The 24,624-nt window shown below is 42.1% G+C and overlaps 1 protein-coding gene across 2 annotated transcripts in view; it reads left to right on the forward strand.

The window, feature by feature from the left end:
• The first annotated feature begins 8,905 nt into the window (after positions 1 to 8,905).
• The window catches only part of GPAT3 (glycerol-3-phosphate acyltransferase 3), a 67,178-nt gene continuing 51,459 nt past the window's right edge, over positions 8,906 to 24,624 (forward strand). The window contains exons 1-3 of one of the 2 annotated variants that reach the window (XM_025887470.2): positions 8,906 to 9,034; positions 9,367 to 9,657; positions 17,082 to 17,148. In XM_025887470.2, coding sequence (XP_025743255.1) covers positions 9,517 to 9,657; positions 17,082 to 17,148 — 208 coding nt within the window. In that variant the 5' untranslated portion in view covers positions 8,906 to 9,034; positions 9,367 to 9,516. Of the gene's footprint in view, positions 9,035 to 9,123; positions 9,219 to 9,366; positions 9,658 to 17,081; positions 17,149 to 24,624 lie in introns of those variants that run through there. The other variant, XM_025887469.2, reaches the window with a different exon arrangement.

Here is a 24,624-nt window from a genome sequence, read left to right on the forward strand (position 1 = left end):
TTAATTGTTGTTGTCAGCCAGTTGCTCTCTGCTCAAAATGCAGAAGTGAACTTTAGCACTATGTATTATAGGGTGGTGACAGCAATCTATTAATTAAAGGCAACTCTCGTGATTTGAAAACGTTTTTAACTCATGAACTTGCAGAATGAAAGGCTCCAAGACTAATCCTGGGATAAATTTGACTGTTCTCCTTAACTATTAATCTACTTATTTTTATTCTGACTGAGTAAAAGGAAGGTATGCATCTAAATATTTCCATTTTCCATTTATTACCAGTTGTCCAAATATATAACGCAGAGTTGCATTTGGTCTTTTAAAATTTTTATCTTTAAAGGTTTTTTATTTTCCCTGAAATGTGATTATTTTAAGGACAAAAGACAGAAAATCAATCTCTATGACAAGTTTTCCAATCATGAATGAATTTTAGTGCATGATTGATTATATCATCAGAGAATGATAAATCATGAAATCATGCCTGGAATCATCAAACCACTAAGACCTATATACAAGCAACTATGTGTGTGCATGTGTGTGTGCAGATATGGTACAACACTTGCATCAGAGGGACGAGGATTTTATCCACTCTCGGGTAAGTTCAGAAGGCTAGATAGAATATTAGCGTCTGAGCAAAATGTTGCTATTATCCAGAAATTTTGAATATGAAGTCAACTTTTAAAATCTGTTAAAGGTTTTACTGGTTATTATAATAATGTAATGATTCTTCCAAAATTGGAGAAAGATTTTGGGAATATTGGTAAATTACATAAAAGTGGATATTACTGGGGATAAAGTGATTACAGCTGCCTGAGGAAGACGACCTTCCCTAAGTGAGCAGTTTCTTAATGGAAACTTTTGTCAACATTTTTATTGTTTCCTCAATTTTATTCTCCTTTGTCATCATCTCCCTCCCCTTCCCCAGAGATACCAAACTCTATAGTGGGGTCTTCTGTTTTAGTATTGTCCTAGGGACACAGGGCACTTGGCCATCAAACTCCTTCTCTAATCTTGAACGGAGATCTCTAGTCTTCGAACAAAAAAAATTAAAAAGAAGGAGGAGGGCACCTGGGTGGCTCAATTGGTTAAGCAACTCCCTCGTCCTGGGATTGAGCCCGCATTGGGCTTCCTGTTCAGCAAGGAGTCTGCTTCTCCCTCTGACCCTACCCCCTCTTGGGCTCTCTCTCTCACTCTCTCTCTCTCTCTCAAATAAATACATAAAATCTTTAAAAATAAAAAGATAAAAAATAAATAAAAAGAAGGAGGAGAGGAAGAAAGAAAAAAAGAAACTCATTTCTTCATAATATCCAGCTCTTGGGAATACTGAAACTCTAAAGCTTTGGTAGTAATGGATAATAAAATTCTCTATGGAAGAAATTCTGGCTCACTGGGTTAGCTGAGGTCTATCTACATTGAAATTCAAATACCTACTGGAAGAGGCTGGGCAAGTAATGAAATGAAGAAGTCAGCTGGGGTTAAGAAAAACGCTGATAAGTACCTAGGTACAAAGTACAAGTCATTTTCCTCTTATTTCTATTCTACTATAAGAAATACATCAGTGTTGTAATGATGACAAAAGACCATGAGAGGGATGAAGATGGAGAGGTTCTGTCCTATAGGAAGCAAGCTCAGTGTTGCCTGATTATAAGAGAGTCTGGAAATTCTAATTTTAGTGTGAAGATTTTAATATGTGGGCAATCAATTCCAATTTCTTAAAAAACACTGGATGGGCCCTTATAAAGGCCCTTTAGTTTCTGACTGCTGATTTACATAAAATCAGTGAATAAATGGACTGGGGAAAGGGGAGCTTGGGCTTTCTGGTCAGAGGCTTCCCTTCTCCCTGTGTATATACTCCTTGAAGCTGCATTCTTGCTCTTTTGGGACATTCTGTTAAATTCAGCAAATGTGCGTTGAGTATATCGCTATATCATACAGTACGAAAAATTTTAACTACTAGTTCTCATTCCTACGTTTGAAGACTAGATAGAGTAGGTTCAGCTGTTAGGTCCTATGATAGTGGTTCCCAATCAGACTGTAGATTAGAATCTGTGGGGTCACATCATTATTATTATTTTTAAAGATTTATTTATTTATTTTGAGAGAGAGAGAGAGAACATACGAGCAGGAGGGAAGAGGGGGAGAGAAGCCCAAGCAGACTCCAGGCTGAGTGTGGAGCCTCCCTCAATCTCATGACCTCCAAGATAATGACCTGAACAGAAACCAAGAGTCTGACTCTCAACCAACTGTACCACGCAGGCACCCCTGTGGGGTCACATTCTAGATCCAAGAATTAGTTTCTTAGTCTATCCATAAATAAGTAGTTGAATGGTCAAAATCATCCTTGAAGAGTTCCCTAGGAATGCTCCATCATGGAAACCGATAGACTACCTCTTACCATGTCATTTTTCCTTCCAATATTGGAATAGATTCGTTTTTGGACTGAGCACAGATGAAGCAAATGCTTGGCTTTTAGGGCTAAGCCGTTTAAAAATATGCACTCTAGTTTTTAACACTAGAATCATACTTGGCAAGGGAAATGTTCACACTTTGAGAGACTCCCCCTCCCCCCAGGAACTGACACCTTGAGAAGGAAAAGAAGATTTATGTTCCCCATCTCAAAATGCCACCTGAGTGGAATGGCCACTATTTCATTTTTGCTCTTTTCATTTTTTAGTCATATAATTTAAAATGAGATATGATGCATGAGGTATTAGACAACTTCATCATAAATAATGTGTCTCCATGCACTATTATTTTTTTGTTGGAGAAATACTTTTATTTAGGTCAGTGGTATTCAAAATATAGCCAGGGACTCCTGGAGGTCCCTGAGACCCTCTCAGGGGTGCATGAAGTCACAACTATTCTTAAAGTAATACTTTATTTTTACTATTTTTATAGTTAGATGTTATTTTTCCTTTTCCCCCCTCATTCTCACACATGTGTGATTGATGGTATTTAAATTTTTTAAATTTGAGTAGAGTTGACACACAATGTTATATTAGTTTCAGATGTGATTTCAGTTCCATAGTGATTTGACAAGTTTATACATTATGCAATATTTACCACAAGTATAACTATCATCTGTCACCATACAAGGCTATTGCAATATCTGAATATATTCCTACACTGTGCCTTTTATTCTCATACATACTCATTCAGAATCTAAAGGATGAGTTTTCTGGAGTTGTCTTTTTAATCTGATTAGATTTAAATGCACCAATGGTTCTATTTTCAGTGATATAAAGAGAGCACTGATAGTCCACAGCATGATACAGTAAGGGACATGTAAAATATGGCCATTTGGATATTCCTAATCAATATTAACAGAAGGCAAGATTCTGGGTAACCATATATTTGTTATTTTAGATCATTATAGTTAAACTAAGGAATATAATGAGATTGACTCTTTGTTCCTAACTGCACTCTAATAGTAGGGGAAGAAAAGGATGAGCTCAGGATTTCAAATTCTTGGGTCACACTCCAAATAAATGACCTGAAATCTTCTGTATGTGCCCTGAAAGAAACCCTAATCTTCTGTAGCCATGGGCCAATATTTCTGAAAAGCATGCCTAGAGTCTCATCCTGTGAGTGACTGAATTATAACACAAAATGATGGCATAGATTGGGAAGAAACTGACAAGAGGATATCAGGGCAAATCTTGACAGAGCTAGGGGACATAGAACCCTTAAATTCTGCTGAGTCATCTTTGCCTGTGGAAGCCTCTTCCTACCTCTGCCTGAAGAACTTAGCCCTCCTTTGCCTGAAGAACCTGTAATGGCCTCCCCTGAGGCACTTGCCTTGAAAGACAAAGATGACTCTCTTCAGGACTTCCTCTACCACTCTTGGCTTCTAGACCTGTAACTAAACTCAAGTCCTAGCAAGCCCTGAAAGGTGAAATACAAAGTATAACCCATGGGGAGGTATGCGATGCTCCAGAAGAACAGCATGATTTTAAAAATTTGTACAGGCACAAATCTGCAGGATACATGTGGAAATGGATATTAAGGGTGTGAGAACATGGGGGAAGGAATATAAAGTTGAATCAGGTGAAATCTATTGAGATGGGCCCACTAAAGAAGAAATTCCAGATTTGGTATTTCAGCTCCAGGAGTCAAAAAGGACTCAAATGGTATGATTTGTGGTCTGAAACATGTATCCAAAGGTGGTCTACATGAAAGAAATTGAAAAGGCAGAACTACCTTGGTAATACTGTAGAGGAAAGTATCCAAAGGCTTAGGGAGATTGGAATGTTAGAGTGGATATATCATGTAAGGCCTGACCACTCATCTTTTTAAAAAAAATTTTTTTTTTTTTTGACCAAGAGACAGTGAGAAAAGGAACACAAGCAGGGGGAGTGGGAGAGGGAGAAGCAGGCTTCCCGCTGAGCAGGGATCCCGATGCGGGGCTCGATCCCAGAACCCTGGGATCATGACCTGAGCCGAAGGCAGACGCTTAATGACTGAGTCACCCAGGTGCCCCCTGTCCACTCATCTTAGGAAGATCCAAAGACATATCTCTTCCTTCAATGGTGAGAAATAAATTTGTGAAAGGGAGCCCAGCATCCTTGAAGAGCTCTTTGGTTGCTTTTTTCTGGAGGTCAGAGTTTATGGTGGGAACTACTGCCATCGAAATGGGGCCCTTAAATGTAATGGGGATAATGGGACTCTAGGAAGACAGGGGCCAAGTGGCTGCAATTAACTGCCACAGACAAGGTGAGTATGATGACTAATGGACAGCAGAGTCAGAGTAGTAACCAGAATAGGTTGACTCCAAGAAACCTCTGGTGTTGACCAGTTGATCAAAAGAAATAGGCTGTGTATTAAATTCTCACTTGTATTTTGTATAAGTGGAAGACTTCTAGGTTTAGTCAACAGAAGTTTACTTTGAATCACAAAACAGATAGTCTTGGTTCCTCAGTTGATTCCCAAACTTGAGCCAGTTTACAGACCCAGAGCCATTTGAAAGAAGGGGAGGCTGGGTCCCCTTGAAAACTGCCCAAAGTGTTATACTGTTAATCTATCTCCTGGTCTTCCACCAAAAGACCTAAGGCCATTTATCAGGGTGACTGCGCATTGAAGAAAGGGAAATAATCAGACTTTCCGGGAATACTGGTGGCTGTTTCTGAACTGACACTAACTCCTAGAGACTCAAAATGTCACTCTGGTTTATCAGTGAAAATAGAAGCTTATGGAGGTCAGGTGAATGATGGAGTTTTAGCGCAGGTCCATGGTGTGGGTGTTGGAGGGGATGTTGGGGGGCATGGGGAGGGGGAACTGTGATGTGATCAAAGACCCAGAGAAGAAGAAACCCTACAGAAACCAGAAGGAGGTGAGAAAGGTTTTGCTGGAAGGTGATGGGAGTTAAAATTGGAGTGCTTCAAGAACTAGCCCAAGACATTTGGACTTCATTTAGTGACCATTAGGGTCACACTGCCGGCTTTGAACAACAGGGTGGCAGGAAGTAAAATTCTGTGCTGGTGGAGGAGTGGATAATGGGCAGGGAGTTACAGATGAATGAAAAGATTCCTGATAGTAAGCAGTTTACAGTGGAATGGTAAGGCAAACACAGGAATCAAGGCAGGAGATGATGAAGACCCAAGAAAGGTGCGAAATCAGAGAAAAGGGAGGTCTCATACCAAAACTAGAGACAAGAATTGCAAAACTTGTCTGTTTAGTCAGATGCTTCAGCAATCTGCTTCACCCCAGATTTCTCAGTTCTACCCTACTTCTTATGTTAAATCAATATTCATCATTTGGCTTCAACTATGGCATCTTATTTGCCATAGGCATCTATTCATGAGAGTATTGACATTTGCTCAAAGTTTGTTAAACTAAACTCCTCTGTTCACATTACCCACAACTGCTGTCAAAGCAAGGGTACGAAGAGGATGCAAAATTGCAAAATGAGTCCTCAGATAAGGGCTGCCAGCTCTTGGGAATCAATTCTTTTTGCGTTGGCTCCCAGAGACTTAGCTGGACCATCGCATTCTTTTGTTATCAGTTAAATGTGAAACTCCTCTGTTTGTCCATACTCTAAGGGCTTGCTACTCAAGTGTGTCCTAGACCAACAACATTAGCATCACCTGGGATCTCGCTGAAATGCAGAATCTCAGGCCCCATCCCAACCCTGCTAAGAACCTGCATTTTAACAAGAGCCCCAGGGATTTCACCCACATCGAAGCTTGAGAAGATGTGAATTAGATGCTATTCCCTTTCCTTCATTCCCTAATACATCTTCATTTGGCCTCAGGTGTTGACAAGGGGTCACACCTTGACTTGACACTGATTTTTGTCAAAGAATCTAGTATTTTAGGACCGGGAAGGATCTTAGGAACTATGTAAACAGAAGGGAACCATGTGATTTACCACTCAAGCCAGGGTATTTTCAAGAATGAAAGGAAGCAGTATTAAAATATGTGCCAGGACAAAAGGTGGAAACCAGAATTGTTCTAAACAACCTCATGATTGAGCATTTTATTTAAAATATAATCTCAAATCCCAATAACAACCTCTCCAAGTGGGTGTTGTTATCTCAGTTTACAGAGATGATAAGTGTACAGGATTGAACTGTAGCCTTCCAAAAGACATGCTCAAGTCTTAACCTGTGAATGTAACCTTATTTGGAAAAAGTTCTTTGAAGATTAAGTATAATTAAGTGAGGGATCTCGAGATGAGATCACCCTGGATGAGGGTGGGTCCTAAATCCAGGATGACCGTGTCTTTATCAGAGAAGAGAAGGGAAGAGGACACTTAGGAAGACTGAGACAATGAGTGGAGTGGTGCTGCCACAAGCCAGCGAATGCTGGGAGCCGCCAGAAGCAAGAGGAAGCAAGGAAAGATTGTGTGTCATTTCTCCCCCACCCCCCAAGCCTTGGGAAGGAGCTTGGCCCTGCAGGCACCTCGACTTCTCGACTTCAGACTTCTCATCTCCAGAACTGAGAAAATAAAGTTTTGTTGTTTTAAGTCATTAAGTCTGTGGTCATTTGTTACAAGGTAGCGCTAGGAAGCTATTAGAGTTAAGTGCAGGGAGTTCTAGGTGCATGAAAGGAAGGAGGGTCCTACTTAGGTGTAACTGAAAGAGCCTTAAGGGCTGCAGGACGTGGCGGGGGGGGGGGTGAGGTGAGTGCAGGGAACATTGGGGCCACCCACCCTCTCTCCCCTCCCTCTCCCTCTCCCTCATCACTTGCAAAAGTGAGCTTATCTTGGCTCTTCTGTGTTTTAGGCAAGAAAAAGATAGAGAGCTTTTGCACTTGCACCAACTTGCCTTCTGATCTCTGCAGAGAGCTTTGTTGTTAAACAAGATAGTTTCAAACTCACAATCACATCTGACCCGAAAATGAGTCCATTTTACTGATGAGAAAGCTTAAGTACAGAAGGACTAAAAGCTCAAACTTAGAGTTGTCTGTGCTGCAGTCAACCTAAGACCACAAATTAATGTTATTACCATTCTACCATTCTGTTGTGAGACAATAATTCTTCCACAATAGTGAAAAAACCAAAAACAAACCAAAACCAGTTCATGGAGTTTGGCCGTGAGCAACAGAAATGACCAGGGACTGTGGGCCCCCAGCACCTGTGTCTGGCTGGGTAGAAGAAACCATCCTGATGCTGCGTTGCGGGCACAGGGTGTTTGTTGAGTAAATTTTGGTACAATCATTCAGCATTCCTTAGTCACCTTCCTTTGAGGAAATATAAGGAGAATAAGAATTTTGCCTGAAGTATACGTGTGAAATGAGTCAATATAATCTTTGAGGTTTTATGCTAAATATGTGTTTGTTTTCAGCAAGGACTTGGGACAGATCTTGGCAATCGTGTCTTCCTTGTTTTTGTAAATTGGCAGGACACACACAGAAACCAAAGCTTCTTCATTCATAACTTGGTTCTTATGACCAAGTCATAATTGTTTCCTTTCTTAGCAGTGGAGGAGGTTTGTGATACACACCTGGCAGGAGGTGCAGAGAACAAACATTTACATTCTTTGCCTTGGGGCTTCTCTCCTCCTTTCTGCGCCCTGTTTCCTCCACACCCTGGGCAGGGGCAACTTTCTTTGAAGTGTTTGCTATCAACCCTGCTTCAATTCAGTATGCTTGCCCTCCCAGTTTTTCCAGCTTGAAGTAACACCCGAAAGAGACGTGTGTGTTTGAGATTTTGGTCTCTTTCGGTAATGATCTGGAAGCCCTGGGCAGCCTGATCTTATCTCCTACAGTCTCGACATCCCATCTTACGTTCATTCTTAAGAACAGATCAGGTCGCAAATAGCCATAGAGGGTTTTGCCCTTCACTGTTCTAGTAAGGGCTAGCACGGCAGCAGTTCGGGGGGCAGGGGGGGCGTACTGAATGTCCGGGAGGCGCGTGGCAGCTTGGTGAAGATTTGAGCCAGCCTGGCATTTGTCTGCAGCTTCCGTGCGCTGAGAGTGTTGGATGAGCGGTTAGGGCCAGCCGTGGTTGGAATCTTCCCCCAGGAAGAGAGCGACCCTCAGCCGAAGGATTCCTGTGCCGGGGACATGGCGGCTGAGTGGGGTAGGCTCCCCCGGGAGAGAGCTTTTCCCTCTCCCGATGAGCAAGAGAGAGCCCCACAGCTGCTCAGCTGAGAGAGGGGAAGGAGGCGTGGGAGACTTGGAAGCGGCGCAAACAGCAGCTCAGCGGCGCTCTGTGCCTTTCCCTCTCCCTGAAAGCCCTTCTAAAGAGGTGGTTTTACAGCCATACAAACTTGACCCTCTCAAGCGTCCCGGATACGTCAGTAGTTCATTTTGGGGTGAAGAAATGCTAACATTTTGCAGAAAGCTCTGCTCCCTAAAGGACCTTGGCTGGGCGTGCTGGGGGAGGCGGGGCGCGGGGGAGAAGGGAGGCCGCCGGGGCGTGGCGGGGGGCTGCGGCGCTGGCGGTGCTGATCCAACCTGGAAGCTCCCTGTTGGGTGGCGGGGGAGGTGGGGCGAGAGCAGGGCGCAGAAATAGGGCGCCGGGCGCAGGAGCGCAGCTCGTCCCGGCGCTGTGCTCGGCCTGGCGCCAGTTCCGCCCGCGGCGGGTGTGCAGTGGTGCGGTGAGTCCGCAGGGATCCGCGCTCCGGGAGGGCCTGGGTGAATCAGCCGTTGAGTCGTCGCAGTCGCCACCCAGAGGAAATTAGGCACTAGGGTGGGGCGCGTTCCCGGCTGCGCTGCCCTCCTGGCCGCGCCGCGGTGTCACTTCGCTCACCCCGGCTCCTGTCGTCCGGCCGGCGCGACCAGGTCTGCGCCCGCTGCGGTGGCTTCGGCGCTGGCCTGGGCCTCCAGCGGAGAAATAGTTAACCGGCCGAGCCGGGAGGAGCCCGAAAGGGAAGGAAGGAAATTGCCGTTGTTCTGAAAGTTTTTTCCTTCCTTTCCTCTTTCCCTGCAGAGGTGAGTGCGAGGAGGCGGCGGCGCCGACTCTCCGGAGCCCGGCTCCGCGCCTCTGCTCCCGGAGCTACTGCCCGACTGCCTGGGGACAGGGACAGCTGTCGCGCTCGGACCTCCTCCGTGGACCCCTTCCGAGAAGGTGCGCCCAGCCATGGAGGGCGCAGAACTGGCCGGGAAGGTCCTTTCCACCTGGCTGACGCTGGTGCTCGGCCTCATCCTCCTGCCTTCGGCCTTCGGGGTGTCTTTGGGCATCTCCGAGATCTACATGAAGATCTTGGTGAAAACTTTAGAGGTGAGTACCGGGGGAGGGGTGCGGCGCCCCAACACCTTTAAGGGCTTTTATGGAGAGAGACCCCGGGGCAGTGGTGGCCTCGAGTAGAGCTGCTGAGAGCCGAGTTGAGGCGAGGGGACCGTCTTGGAAGGTCAGCGGTCCCGAGGGGTGCGCGTTTCAGTTTGTCCCCTGCAGTCACGCGAAGACAGCATCTTGGCTACTCCCGCAGAGTGGAGGGATCCGGGTTGAGACCACGGGACCACCTGTTGTTCCCCTAGTTGGAAACAGAACCACCTTCACCCACTGCTTTATTGTTATTATTATTATTACTGATTAGAATAACAAGGCAGCCGTCTTTTATATTACAGATTTCTTAATATCCATTATGTAGTGCAGCTGTCCCTTCACTCCCCTTAGTTTTTATAGCCCCAGGTTTCAGAGGTCCTTTCGTGTACTAAGGCATGCTGTCCAGAAAGGCATCATGTTCCAGTTCATGCTCAAGATAAGAAACCAATTGCCGGGCAGTAGAGAGAAATCTGATTATATTTTAATGGAGTCATGGAAATTTTATCTAACCAAAAGCACTTGAAATGTCATTGAAAATGTGTATTCTTTAACCTCCGTTCTCCCTGCACTCCTGCTTCCAAATTCTGCAAAGAAACGTGTTAGATGGAGGTGAGCCTGGTGAGCAGGGGAGCCGCTCACCCTCGCACAGAGCTTAATCAAATCACAGAGGGCTTTCCCCTCTGCTGTTTCATCAGATGCTCCCCAAAGCCTTGGAAATGTAGGGAGGGCCAGTGTTATCCCCTTTTTCCGGGCAGGGAAACAGAGACTCAGAGAAGTTCAGTGGTTTGCTTGAATTAAGTGGAGACAGGAGTCTTAACCGAGGAGAGGACCTATAGTCTAGTGATGAGGACTACAGACCCTGGATACAGATTTGCTTAGATTTGTTTCCAAAATCAGCTCTGCTTCTCATTTTGTGACCTTAGGGAATTCACCTACTTCTTGTGCTTTATTTTCCTTATCTATAAAATAGGAATAATTATATAACACCTATTTCCATAGGTTATTTTTTTAAAGCTTTTATTTATTTGAGAGAATGAGAGAGAGAGAGAGAGAGAGAGAGAGAGAGCGAGAGCGAGAGCATGAGCAGGGGGAGGGGCAGAGGGAGAAGCGGACTCCGCACTGATCAGGGAGCCTGAGGCTGGGCCTCCATCCCAGGACCCTGAGATCAGGACCTGAGGCTTAACTGACTGAGCCACCCAGGCACCCCTATAGGGTTGTTTAATGGGTTAACATGTCAAGCATTTTAGAAGGGTGCCTGTAGGTGTTAGGTGCTAAACAGTGTTTGCTACTATTAATTAAATGAATAATATTATTATTTAGACTCTAGCATCCTTTTTTTCTCTAACTTCTACAGGACTGTCTAATGCAGGTTCTCATTTTTCTGCCCTTATCTCCGGTCTACCCCCAGGACCTGGCTTTTTTCTCCCTCAGTGAGTGGGGTGGCTCTCAGATACACATCTCTAACCTGCTACTCTCCCGCGTGGAGATTACCTGCTAATCTCTCACCTACTAACCTCCTGCAACTCTCTTCTACCTGCTAATCTCCTGTTTTGCCCCAGATTTTTACTTTATTTTTGTGGCTATTTTTCTGTCTAGTCTTAGAAGTTATGTTTGATTCTTCATCTTCAGCCCTCATGTTTTAAAAGTTCTGTTGTTTCTGCCTGGGAGATACTGTGCAGTTTTTAACCTTTCCTATTGACTTCATACTCTGAACTTGGTCATGCTGCGCTGTGGATTTCTTAGGCTGCCTCTTACTGCTAGATCTTCTTCCAATACTCTCCCCATTGCAGATGATCCTCTTTGGCTGGTGTTCAGAACTCTTTCTCAGAATTCTGAAATGATTGAGTTGTTCCCTTGTATAGCAGAGTCTTTCGGATTTTATACCCCAAGTTAGATTGGAGTAAAGGTAAATCCCACACACTGGCTTCCAGTGGCTGACACCAGTATGTCTTGCTTTAATAATTAAAGGTACAACTAAAGAGATGTCAAGGAGGGCGACCAGCTAGTTGCTGTCAGCCTGGCAAATAACTACTATACTTGGAGGGGATGTATCCAGTTCAGGATCTGGTCTTCAGTTAGGTAGGGCCTGAAGTTCTAATTTTTTGTCCATCTAGAGTTGAAGAGACTTTAGAGATGTGCTGCTTGTTACTGGGAGATAGACCACTTACTTGGAAACCGGATAGATGGCAGCCTAAGGAACTACCCTCTTTGCTTAGAGTAAGTTATTGGGTCAGAGTGATGATCCCCATTGTTTTGGGGATCATTTTGTGGGCCAACTCTGACTTGTCGCTGAATGGAGCGCCTGTGTTTGGGAGCAGCAGGGCTCCTCAGGAAGGAGCTGTGATCCCATAGTGATGTCTGCTTTAGGCACAGAAGAGGGAAATGGTGACCCAGGGCTTCTTCTTGTCCTTAAGCTAGAACAGCCTTAGATGTTTCACAGACATTTCAGTTAGGAAGTACAGTGGATTGCTTTTCCTGACTGTAGGGATAATTCCTTTAAAAATTGTGCTGGTTGTTTAGTATTAGGACATTTTTAGTCCTGGACAAATACCCTGCCTTTTTGTCGATTCTGTGCGAGGCCCAGTCCTTCTGTTACTCATTATTCCTTAGCTTTTAGTTTTCACCGGATTTGTTTGTTTCTCTAAACTGGTGATTTTCCAGGGGTATGTCATGATTTCTAAGGAGTATATACAGCATTATTACAACTTTATATTGGGAAAATTGTTTTAGGAATTCAAACAATGAAAAGTAAAACTTTGGGGTGGGGACATGTAGAGGGTAGTGCATTTGAATGGTAGGATATACGTATTGGAATCTCTGGGAGGGAGGGTGTGTGTGTGTGTGTGTGTGTGTGTGTGTGTGTGTGTGTGTGTGTGAAGTTTTCATGTTTATCCCAAACAGGAACATGGACGGATTTAAGATTAAAAAATGCCGTTTTCAACCACAGAAGCTGATGGGGGTGAGGGTGGTGAAGGATTGCTATGCATTGGCCTAAGGCTCATGTATACAGGGAAATAAAGATGGGAAGAGAATATAAATATAGGATCGGTAGAGAAGAAGGTAGGGCAGTGGTATGTAAATTATCTAATCTAACCAGATAACACAGGCAATTGACAAGATAATGAATGTTAATAGACTAATTTTTCCCTCTGCTTTTGAGGAATAAGCTGGAAGCATGGACAGGTTCCTTTGAATTTCTGGCCCTGTGACCTTCTGTAGGTCACTTAAGTTTCAACATGGCTGTAGAGGAGTATGCCTCAGAGAGTTACTGCACGGGTCAGTGAGGAGAGGTCAAGGAGAGCACTGATACACAGGCGATGCTCCAGTCTCAGTGGAGTTTGAATTGGAATATTCTTTGGTCTTGTTTTTTGTTTTTTTTGCTTTTGTTCCTATGTGGCTAAGATTTAACCTACCTTCAGATCTTTAATGAGTTAGCATATATACTCAGAGCAGACTATTCTTGTCTTTTATTTTAATTATTATTCTCGGGGCACCTGGGCGGCTCAGTTGGTTAAGCGACTGCCTTCGGCTCAGGTCATGATCCTGGAGTCCCGGGATCGAGTCCCACATCAGGCTCCCTGCTCAGCGGGGAGTCTGTTTCTCCCTCTGACCCTCTTCCCTCTCATGCTCTCTATCTCTCATTCTCTCTCTCTCTCAAATAAAATAAATAAACTCTTTAAAAAAATGTTTTATTTTAATTATTATTCTTTCCCTTTACACTTTCCTCCATCCACCAATTAGTTTTTCATCTTTTTTTAAAAGGCATGTCAATAGATGTCATGTTAATATAATACTTAGGTATTATTCCTGGTGTTGGAAATACAATAAACGTGCTAGAAGGCCATGGCTGTTTATGACAGAAAGTAATAATAAAGAAAAGCTACCCAGTCAATGTGCTTAATTTCACAACTCTCTGACAGAGGCCATATTACTCCCACTCTTAGGTCGGGGAATAGAGAGTCACAGAGTTAATTTGTCCAGAGAGTGGTATACAGCTGTTAGTGGCAGAATTGGGATTTTATTTTATTTAATTAATTTATTTTTTAAAAGATTTTATTTATTTGATAGAGACACAGCGAGAGAGGGAACACAAGCAGGGGGAGTGGGAGAGGGAGAAGCAGGCCTCCCGCGGAGCAGGGAGCCGGATGCGGGGCTCGATGCGGGGCTCGATGCGGGGCTCGATGCAGGGCTCAATGCAGGACTCGATCCCAGGACCCTGGGAACATGACCCGAGCCAAAGGCAGACGCTTAACGACTGAGCCACCCAGGCGCCCCTAGAATTGGGATTTTAATCTGAATCTAGATGCTGAGTTCTCACTCTGCCAAGATGACAGGTCTGTCATGAAACTTTTTTTATGCTACAGATGGTGGCCTGCTGTTATTTGGATAAACCTAATATTTGAATTTTTGTATGATTTTCATCCTCTCCTTTTCTCTTTTTAGTTAATTTTTAAATGTCTTTTTAGCGTAAAAGCCGAAAGTTGTAATTATCTAGGTGACAATGTCATATTTTTGCAAGCTTTTGATTTAAGCTTTAAAACTCAGACCTAGGGGTGCCTGGGTGGCTTAGTCAGTTAAGCATCCAACTCTTGATCTCAGCTCAGCTCTTGATCTCAGGACTGTGAGTTCAAGCCCAGTGTGAGTCTTGATCTCAGGGTCATGAAACCACACCCAGTGTGGCGCCTACTTAAAAAATAAATAAATGAATATATGAATAAAAAGGAAGATACCTTAAAATCAGACTTAACCCTTTGTGTGTGTGTGTGTGTGTGTGTGTGTGTGTGTGTGTGTGAATTAGAGACAGCTACTTTTTGCTTCCCAAGAGGATTTTTAAGGTAAAGGCGAGTGAGAACCTAATGGGAGGTATCCTTCAACTTGTCCTTGTAGGGGGAAGTGAGATGGGAGTAACAATGGGGATTTTTAGAAGCCACCGTCATACTTCAGGATCTTCTTGTGGACAGAACTGCATTTTTCGTGGTTTGTGGAGGCAGATGTTTTCTGAGATAACCTCTGGAAGAGGCTTAGAACTTCTGAAGAGATATTCCCCACCTCTGTCTTTGGACCTACCTGATCAGTTGGCATGGTAGAAGAGACATAGCTGTTTATTGGACGATGCACTGGTGGTCTGGAAAAAAGTGATCATTTTGGAAGCTAAATAAATTATGGGTGTGAAGAGGGAGGAGGAAGCCAACATTTTCTACTTTGTGGCCTATTGTGTGGCAGTCATTGGATGGAATACCGTCTTTCATCTTTTATCTTGATACTGTCGCTGGTTTAGGGATGATGAAACCGAAGTCCCAAGAGGTGAAAAATCTCTCCTGAGATGAACCCGGCCAGGAAGTGCAGACCCGCAATTCATACGCATACGCCTCCGGCTGCAAAGCCTAGGTGCTTTTCACCTTTTCTTGGGAGTAAGCCCACAGAAGAAAATGGTTCTCTAGTACAAATTTCCTTTGGCATTAAATGACTTCTCCTCCAACCTGAAACTTTGCTAGTCTTGGACACTGTAACTGCATTTTGTAGGACAGACCTTTGGAGTTGCCATTCCAGGAGAGGTTATGCATTCTGACACTTGTCTGGTGACAGAACATGGAGCTCTTTGTAGCACATCATGCTGTATGAGGCACGCCCCTGTATCAGTTTGCTAGGGCCGTCATAACAAAATACCACAGACTGGGGGCCTTAGATGATAGAAATTTATTTTCTCACAGTTCTGGAGGCTGAAGTCCCAAATGAAGGTGTTGGCAGGTTTGGTTTCTTCTGGGGCCTCTTTGGCTTGCAGATGGCTGCCTTCTTGCTGTGTCCTCATATGATCTTTCCTCTCTGTGTACAAATCTGGTGTCTCTCTGTGTTAAATTTCCTCTTCTTAGAAGGACACCAGTCTTGTTGGATTAGGGCCCACCCTAAAGGCCTCATTTTAACTTTGTCACCTTTTTAAAAAGGCCCTGACTCCAAATGCAGTCACATTCTGAGGTACTGGGGAGTTAGGGCTTCCACATACGAATTTTGGGGGGAGACACAATTCAGCCCATAACAACCTCAAAATATCATTTTTTTTCCCATCCCATAAGCATGGAATAATTGTCCTAATCTAAGGTAATTGCCATTTCTATAAAATATAAAATCACCTGGCCACAAGAAAAAAGTGAGCTTCAAGATAACAAATGTTCAGTTATTGACAAAATTTTATTTTAATTCTCTCTTTGGTCTGATTATAAATGACAATAGGTAGTAAAACTTTAAAGTGAAAAACTATGGAAATAAACCTTTACCTCTATTGAGAAGAGATGAGAGGTATGTCTAGAGTTTGAGGAGTTTGAGAATGCCTGCATTAAATCAGCAAGGAAGGAAAAAGGCACAATCAGATTAAGATTGAGTCTTATCATTTGTGACTCGCCACTTGAAGCCAGGAAGATTAAGTCTCTATTTATAGGCTGTTCTGTAAGTGCAAATAGCATGTTCCTACTTGGCTCTTTGGGATGTTGTGTGGGGTCCTGATGTAGTCAGATCATGCCCTTCTCCTTGACCTTCAGGTATATGTTTTAGGTCATTTAGTCTCTATCCTTCATTGTCTTATTTATTTGAATTTTTAAAAATCTGTTTAATTCCTTGTGAGCCTAGCAATACCTGTTTTAGGCCACTACAATTTTGATAAATTCTTTTTGCTCCTTCAAGGGCACTTAAGTCCTAATTATAATGATCTCAATGCCTTTTACCTCTAATTTCCCACTTCCTCTCCGATCAGTCTAGACAATGTTAGCTTCTGGAATTGTAATCATCAAAATAGTATTTTAATCATTCCTTTTCTAAACTGGAAAAATAGCCATTGGGATTTTCTGGGATGCTGTCAACAAAGTTCACTTGTGGTTTTTGAACTCTGATGTTAATGGTAGATAATTTTGGAAATGCATAGGAAAAGTGTAAAGAAGAAAATAACAAATCACATCTTGATATATTTCTTTATACTCCTACGTACATTGAAAACAAAAATGGGAATTGATTTTTCCTGTTCTTAAGTTCTCACAAAGCTGTGGTTTCTCATAATAACATTTTCCCTGTGTATCTCAATAGAGGCAAGTGACCAGGTGGCCAGGTGGTGTCTTTGGTTAGCGATTTCACCACTTCCTTTCCAGCTCCCCAAGTGTAGACTGCCTCCTTCTGCAAGCCTATTTTATTTTATTAGAGCATGATCAGTGACGAATATAAGGGTGTATTTGAGCCTTGGAATACTCCTACCTCAGAGGTTTACTAGGGCATCTCGAATTCAGAGAGTGCTGGGGCTTAATGTTTAATTTCATTTCTGCGTAAGTAAGGTTTGAGTATTTTACATCATGTCTATGGAACAGTCTACATTAACAACACTACTTGTTTTTAAACAGTGGGCCACAATACGAATTGAAAAAGGAGTCCCAAAGGAGTCGGGTCTTAAAAACTCAGCTTCTATTGGTAAGTCTTCTTTTTCATTTATGATGGTCAAGATATCCAAATTGGATACATTTACATCTACCCAGTTTGAACTTGAAATAGAAAGCAGTGCATTCTATAGGCCTTGGGTCATTCCTAATTTTGTTCTTTATGCAGAATAGCAGCTGCCTGAGTTTTGAATGAGTTTTCACTGTGAAGGTGGTAATAATGTGCTAGTTCATCTATGTGTTCTTATAGGGCATTCTAAAGGCATACATTTAAAGGTGGTTGCCTGTAGTTTTAAAGATGTAGTTAATGGTTTTAAGTAAATGGGTTTAAGAAAATAATGCTAATTGGACTATCTTGGAGTGAAACCTATTTTTTTTTTATTTTATTTTTTTTATTGTTATGTTAATCACCATATATTACATCATTAGTTTTTGATGCAGTGTTCCATGATTCATTGTTTGTTCATAACACCCAGTGCTCCAAGCAGAACGTGCCCTCCTCAATACCCATCACCAGGCTAACCCATCCCCCCACCCCCCCTACCCTCTAAACCCTCAGTTTGTTTTTCAGAGTCCATCATCTCTCATGGTTCGTCTCCCCCTCTGACATACTCCCCTTTTCTTCCTCTCCTGTTATCTTCTTCTTTTCCTTTTTTCTTAAAATATGTTGCGTTATTTGTTTCAGAAGTACAGATCTGTGATTCAACAGTCTTGCACAATTCACAGCGCTCACCGTAGCACATACCCTCCCCAATGTCTATCACCCAGCCATCCCATCCCTCCCACCCCCAACCACTCCAGTAACACTCAGTTTGTTTCCTGAGATTAAGAATTCCTCATATCAGTGAGGTCATGTGATACATGTGGAGTGAAACCTATTTTTGAGGTTTTATTAGCACCTTATTCTAATTTGTGGTTCTCAAAAATGTTCCTCAAGATAAACCCTTTCCTACTAAAGGCTGATTGGTAATGCATGAAATAAATAATTACCCCCCCCCCATGAAATAAGCTTGGGAATCACCACATGTGACACCTTGCTTTTGGAAGGTAATATTACATAGTGACAAAGGCTCAGAAAAGTCCTATAGTAAAAACACTTGTTAATTTTTGTTAGAATTGAGTTAAAGTCAACTGAGCTCACTAGTGCCTCTGCCTATTAGTGCTTTGCCGTTGTTCCAATAAACCCTTTTACTTCGGGTAAGAATTTTAAGAATTGTTTAAGACACGGGGTTCATAGGGAAGTAGAATTCTATGGAAGGGATGACTATGAAATTAAGAATAAATAAGTCACTTGACTTAATTAAAAGACTAATAAGCCTTTATTTGTTTGTCAGAAATAATGTAGAAACAATTTTGTGCCCATCTAATTTAGGATTAAAGATAATCAAAATGTCAAATACTTCACTAGGAGTAATTTATCTTCTGGAGGCTTGTCTGAAAGGAACTGTAGAAACTGTATACCACAACGCATTTTGAAAATAAACTATTTGAGTGAAAACATCTACTCATTTTGTGTAATTGGATTGTTATGTTCAAATGATTGAAACAACTAGTAGATCTTTATGTGTATACTTGAACATCAGATATTAGCACCAGTAACATTTTACCAAGATTGGATATTTCTGGCTATACAGTTGTCAGATACCTTCTCTTGGACATAGCAGATCTACTAATTTTTTATTTTTCTGGGTACATTTTTAAATGTGTATCCATATGATTTAAGGAGACAACAACTTTATTGCTGGTTTTCTGTTGTGCTTGGTGAGACTTTGGGCTGTCACTGATCTTGAGTGAAATTCTATGGAGCCCTATGGATTGGGGTGGTGGTGGTGCATGTCTTGGGCCGTGAATTTAAAAGGGCACAAGGCTTTCCAATTTGGTAGGTTAAGAGGATTAAAAATCACTAGGTGAGGGTGTTCTTAGCATTGGTTTAGATTTTTTAGCCTGTACTGAAGTGAATATTATCACTTGTTGGATTTTTTTTTTTTTTTTTTGCCATGCATCTCTCTTTTCCATGGTACCTCCAGGAAAGAGTGGAAGTGAACAAGAGGAGAAAATATAAATCATAATGGTTTAGAATAAGGCTAAAGGCTACCAAATTTATCTTCTTTCATTCAGAGTAGCTGTCCTTCCTTTTAGCCGTGAAATTGGCAATGACTATTGCAGTTACTGAGCCTTTGCTACCTGTAAGGTTGATGAGATATCTATAGATGATTAAGCTGTGGTTCCTGTGAGGAGAAGGTATCCGACAGCTCACTGTGATAAATGCTCAAGTAGGTGCATAAGCAAAGGACAACGTGGGATCTAATTTAGTCTCTGATACATGCTGCTTTCATCTCTGTTAATCCCACAACTGTGCATGGGATGCACCTCCACTCCCATCCTGATTTACATCCTGCCTGGGTAGCCCTGGTATGGGGTGTGTGCCTTGTTGATATACCCTGGTGTTTGGAGTCAGCAGAGAGGGAATATCTTCCTCCTAGACAGACTGGCCGAGGGTGATGAAACACAAAACACACAGAGCACTGTGTGCCCGGCTGCTGCAGTCTTCTGCCTCTGGAGCCTCAGGTCTCTGTATGGCTGCCAACAAGAGCGCCAGTCAATGCTGAGTGGGTCAAAGTTGACGCAAGGGTCACAGGCAGGCCAAGGGTCCCAGAAGTGCAGGTGTGATCTGGAGATGTCTGAGTGCTATAGTGCTGATGTCTGAGTGCTATAGTGCTGATGATAGGTTCGGGAAACTGAGAGGGAGAGAATGGCTAAACAGGGAAAATAGTTATGTTTATTTTCACCAGATATTTCTTCTGCTGCTCTTTTATTTGATGAAGGATATTTTTGGACACACTCAAAGTCTCTCTCTCCAGTTAAACCCCTCTTGCATTATATTTCTCTTGTGCTTTTATTAATAAGCCAACTGAAAGCTGAACCTATTATCTTTGTGGTTAAATTGTTCTCTCCTGTCTTCAGCCATCTTCTGCTGGGTCTCCTATTAAAAAATGGTCTCCTTTATTTTTTTTATTTTTTATTTTTAAAGATTTTATTTATTTATTTGAGAGAGAGAATGAGAGAGAGAGAGCACATCAGAGGGGATAGGGTCAGAGGGAGAAGCAGACTCCCTGCCGAGCAGGGAGCCCGATGTGGGACTCGATCCTGGGACTCCAGGATCATGACCTGAGCCAAAGGCAGTCGCTTAACCAACTGAGCCACCCAGGCGCCCGGTCTCCTTTATTGATTGAGCTTCAGATAGGTTCATGAGCACAAGATCTCCTTAAGAAGCTCTGTTATTGCACCTTCTTCCAGTTTTAAGGGCATTTCCTCATTGTTACTACAACACTGAGGATAAATCTTTCTCCCCCTCTTTAAGTAACTATGTTATACTGAACATTCAACTTCAGTGGACAATGTAGTTACCCTCTACCCTAGTTTGTTTTCTGAAGGCAGATGTGCTTCACCACTCCAGCCATGGGACAAGTGAATCTCCTCAGACCCAGGAACATGGTCTGATTGAGATTTTATCAACTTTTATCTTACTCTGTTGTGAATAGTGCAAGGGACCATTGACTGTTAAGAGCCACCCACCTCATCCTTGGATACTGGACTGATTTCGAGGATCTATTGTGCAATAGACTGCAATTAGTTAGTAATTAGGATTGTACTTGTAATGAATGTAATTCATTATGCCATTTTCAGAACCGGAGATCAGTTCCACTATAAATTGCATTATATTACTAGGACATTTTGAATGCTTAGCATCAAAAGTCAACAGGCAGGAAGAAAGGCCCGAGTTTGCCCTTGTCCTAGAGGTGTCACAAACAATACAAATAAATAGAAGCCATGGCTCAGTCATTTTGGCACTGTCCTCTAGAATGTGCCACTGGCCTGACTTAGCAATATCTGCATGGGAAAGGCATACCACGTCCTCAGGTCCTCCCCTTTGCCCCACTCCAGCAGGCACCACACATAGGGATTTGGGGTCACGTGGCCTATTGTTAATTAAACCCCCATGCTAAATTTCTCTCTTGCCCTGTATGTCTTACCCCCAGTCCCCATCTCTTCCTCCACCCAAACACACACAGAGGACAAAATGCTATAGTGAAACTTCTGATGTTACACCGATTCAGAGAGAATTCAGGCTGCCTAACATTTCCCTCTGATTTTACTTTTGGAATTCTTTCTGTGACACTTGATTAACCATGTTGATACTGGTACAACATTGTTTGCATCAATATTAAATCTCTTGCATTTATAGAAAATGTGGGATAATATTTTGTGACAGAAATTTGAATATCATTTTCAATACTCATTTTGTTTTGGGCAGGCTCTTTTGTTTTGTTTTTTTCAGATTTTATTTATTTGAGAGAGAGAGGAAGAGAGCGTGTGAGAGAGAGCGGGGGTCGGGGGGAGGCAGAGGGAGAGGGAGAAGCAGACTCCCTGCTGAGCAAGGAGCCCGAAGCGATGCAATGAGGGGGCTTGATCCCAGGACCCCGGGATAATGACCTGAGCCGAAGGCAGCTGCTTAACCTACTGGGCCACCCAGGCACCCCACTGGGCAGGCTGGGGGGTGGGGGGTGGGGGTGTTTGATAGTCTGTTTAAATCAACTAAGTTGATTTAGTAGTATTGTGTTGGTGTAAATTCCCTGAATACAAGTTAGTATCTGCTGTCCTCATGGATATGGAGTGTAATGCATTTAATGGTTGTCTTGCTGATAAAATACTGGAACTTGTCTAGCTACTTATAGAGAGAAAAATAATCCAGTTATGGGATATGGAAGGAGTATAGAGTGAGATTTTCCTTATCACTGCCAAATGTCTACCTGCTCTTATTAGTCTGCCTCTGTTCGTAAATCGTGTGCCTGAGGGTGGTGATGATGATGATGACAATTTTCAAACATACACGAAAGTAGAGAAATACTAGAATGAACCTGATATAGGCAATATTTGTCAAGATTTTGCCACACTTGATTCATCTGTGCCTTCTTATTTTTTGCTAAGATAATCAAGGCAATCAATATAAGATTTCATATCTTTTCATGCATTTTTTAAAAAAAAGATTTTAAAAAATAGCTACAGTGCTATTAAGTTAACTCAAACTTAAGTTTTTAATATCATCTAATCACAGTCCATATATAAATTCCCCTAACAGTTTAAATATGTTTTTATAATTGATTTGTTTGAACCGAGATTCAGTCATGGTCTACAGATATGTTTATTTATTTATTGATACTGCTTTACTGGACATATGGGGTACAGTTTTTGTTCCTGGAACAAAAATGACTTAATAGCAGGTGATTCTGAAAAAAATTCACTAGCATAACATAAATTTTTATCCTCACAGCTTAATACAGCTCTGGGCAAGACAAAGTTTTGATCCTTTATTTGTTTGTAAACCATAGGATTAGTCGTCTGTATTTCTAAGTGCAATAGTCCATGATATTTGTTACATGAAATTTATTACATGAAATTTTCATATTACATGAAATTTAGTCTATAGTCCCTCACTTCCACTTCTCCTAAGATATCAAACCTATTCAAACTCTCAGCATGTATGTATTAGGAGACTTGCTACAAGTGGATACAAATAGTGAAAATGTGGGGACAATGCAGTCACTCATCAGGAGGAAAATTAATATGTGAGCTGGTTCAAATGAATTAACTGGATTTATGTGAAGAGAACAAAGTACACAAATATTAATGTTGAGCAAAAAGAAAATGTATAGTATAAAAACATTTATTTAAAATTACTACTATAAGCAGATACTATGTAATTATGTAGATAGATGTAGATAAGTATATAATGTATGTGACACTGATATATACCACAGGTTAATGGTTATCTTCTAGGAGGGAGGAGAAGGGATGGGGAGATGGGCTTTAACTGTATCTCTAATTTTTTTCTCTAAAGAATATCTGAAGCAAATATGACAATGGGTATCTTTTTTCTTTGTTAAACTCGTAGTTTTTGGTTACACTTATATTTTAAGCATAAAAATTTTAAAAAACCCAACTAAATAAAATATCAAGAATTGCTCCACTAGAGTCTAGTCTGATGCATAGAACTAGTTTTATATAAATAAAAACGAAATATTTGTCTCAAGGGTGTGATTGATGGTTACCTGCTCTGAAACACATCTCTGTTGAGTCTGACCAGTGCCCGGAATTAAAACTTAAACCTATGGAACAAGAGCTGTTAATCAAAATATATATTATCTCTTAGAGGTAGGATTCTCAGCCTCAGCACTACTGACATTTTGGGTTGAATAATCCTTTGTCATGGAGAGAGGTCCTATGCGTTGTAAGATCTTCAGCAGTATCCCACTAGATGATAGTAATGCACCCCTAATGTGACAATCAGCAGTGTCTCCACACATTGCCAAATGTCCCCTGAAGGCAAAATCCTGTCTCTTGCCCTAACCTCTGTCCACTCCTTTGCAAACCACTGCTCTTAGAGACTAATGCGTTCATCTCTTGGTATCCAATACTGTTAGCGTAATTTTTCTTAGTTTTCTAATAAATAGGCCCTTGAAGGACCAGAACTTGATTTCCAGTCTTTGGTGGCTGATATGGGGAAGGATGGGATGTGAGGCAAGGCTTGTGAACAACAGGGTTAGCAGACAACACTGGGTGGGGGAGAGAAGGCCTGTTCTTTAAGGAAAGGTAAAGGTGAGACAAGGGAATCTTCCTTCAAACTTTGCCTCATAATCTGATGAAAATACTGTTTTGGAGGGAGCTTTACTTTGGACTGGACTGGAGACTTGTATAGAACTATGTACTCTAACCTCTGAAAGGAGATGACTTAGCACTTAATTCTGGCCAACAGTAAGTAAGCAGGAAGGAGTGGTTGTGGCAGGAAAGAAGGTAAAAGGTCAGGTCAGACTAAGGTCTTCTCTGCATTGCGAAGTGATGGTGGAAGGCAAGTGATAGGCTCGCATCTTAAGAAAGCTGTTAGGAAGCTCCTAAAACATACTATTTTTTTTTTCGGATAATTTTTCTTGTCACATAGCGCTAACAAAGTAGGTGACATACCTTGTGCCCTATTCCTATTTTCTCTGAAGTTAGTTTTGCTTTTAAACACACTCCTCTGTCTGCCCTACCCCTCAGAGAAAACCCCAGTCAAAAGAACAAAGCTGCTCCATTTTGTTTCTACCTTATAGACAACAACCTATCAATAATAACAACAATAATCACCACCATTAAACAATGGCTCCATTGTGCAAAACTATTTACACGAGGAAGGTCTTGTTAATTCTCACTAAACTGATGAGAAAACTATAGGTGAAGGAGTTCAGGTAACTTGTTTCAAATCATAGAATTAGTGGAAGGCCAACTGAAAAGAAATCCCAATTCAATTTGTCTTTCCTATTCAAACAAAATCCCTTGCTGCCACTCCCTGCCTAAACTATACCTTCCTTATTTGCTCCTCTGGTCAATCCGCGCCTTCTCAGTTCTCCCTTTGGAAGTTGTGGTAACTCTTCCACAAATGGGAACTCCTGCTGAATGTTGGCTTTGTCACATA

Source organism: Callorhinus ursinus, unplaced genomic scaffold, assembly GCF_003265705.2.
Source record: "Callorhinus ursinus isolate GAN/ISIS: 27379988/994484 unplaced genomic scaffold, GSC_fseal_2.0 scaffold4, whole genome shotgun sequence".
Taxonomy (NCBI): domain Eukaryota; kingdom Metazoa; phylum Chordata; class Mammalia; order Carnivora; family Otariidae; genus Callorhinus; species Callorhinus ursinus.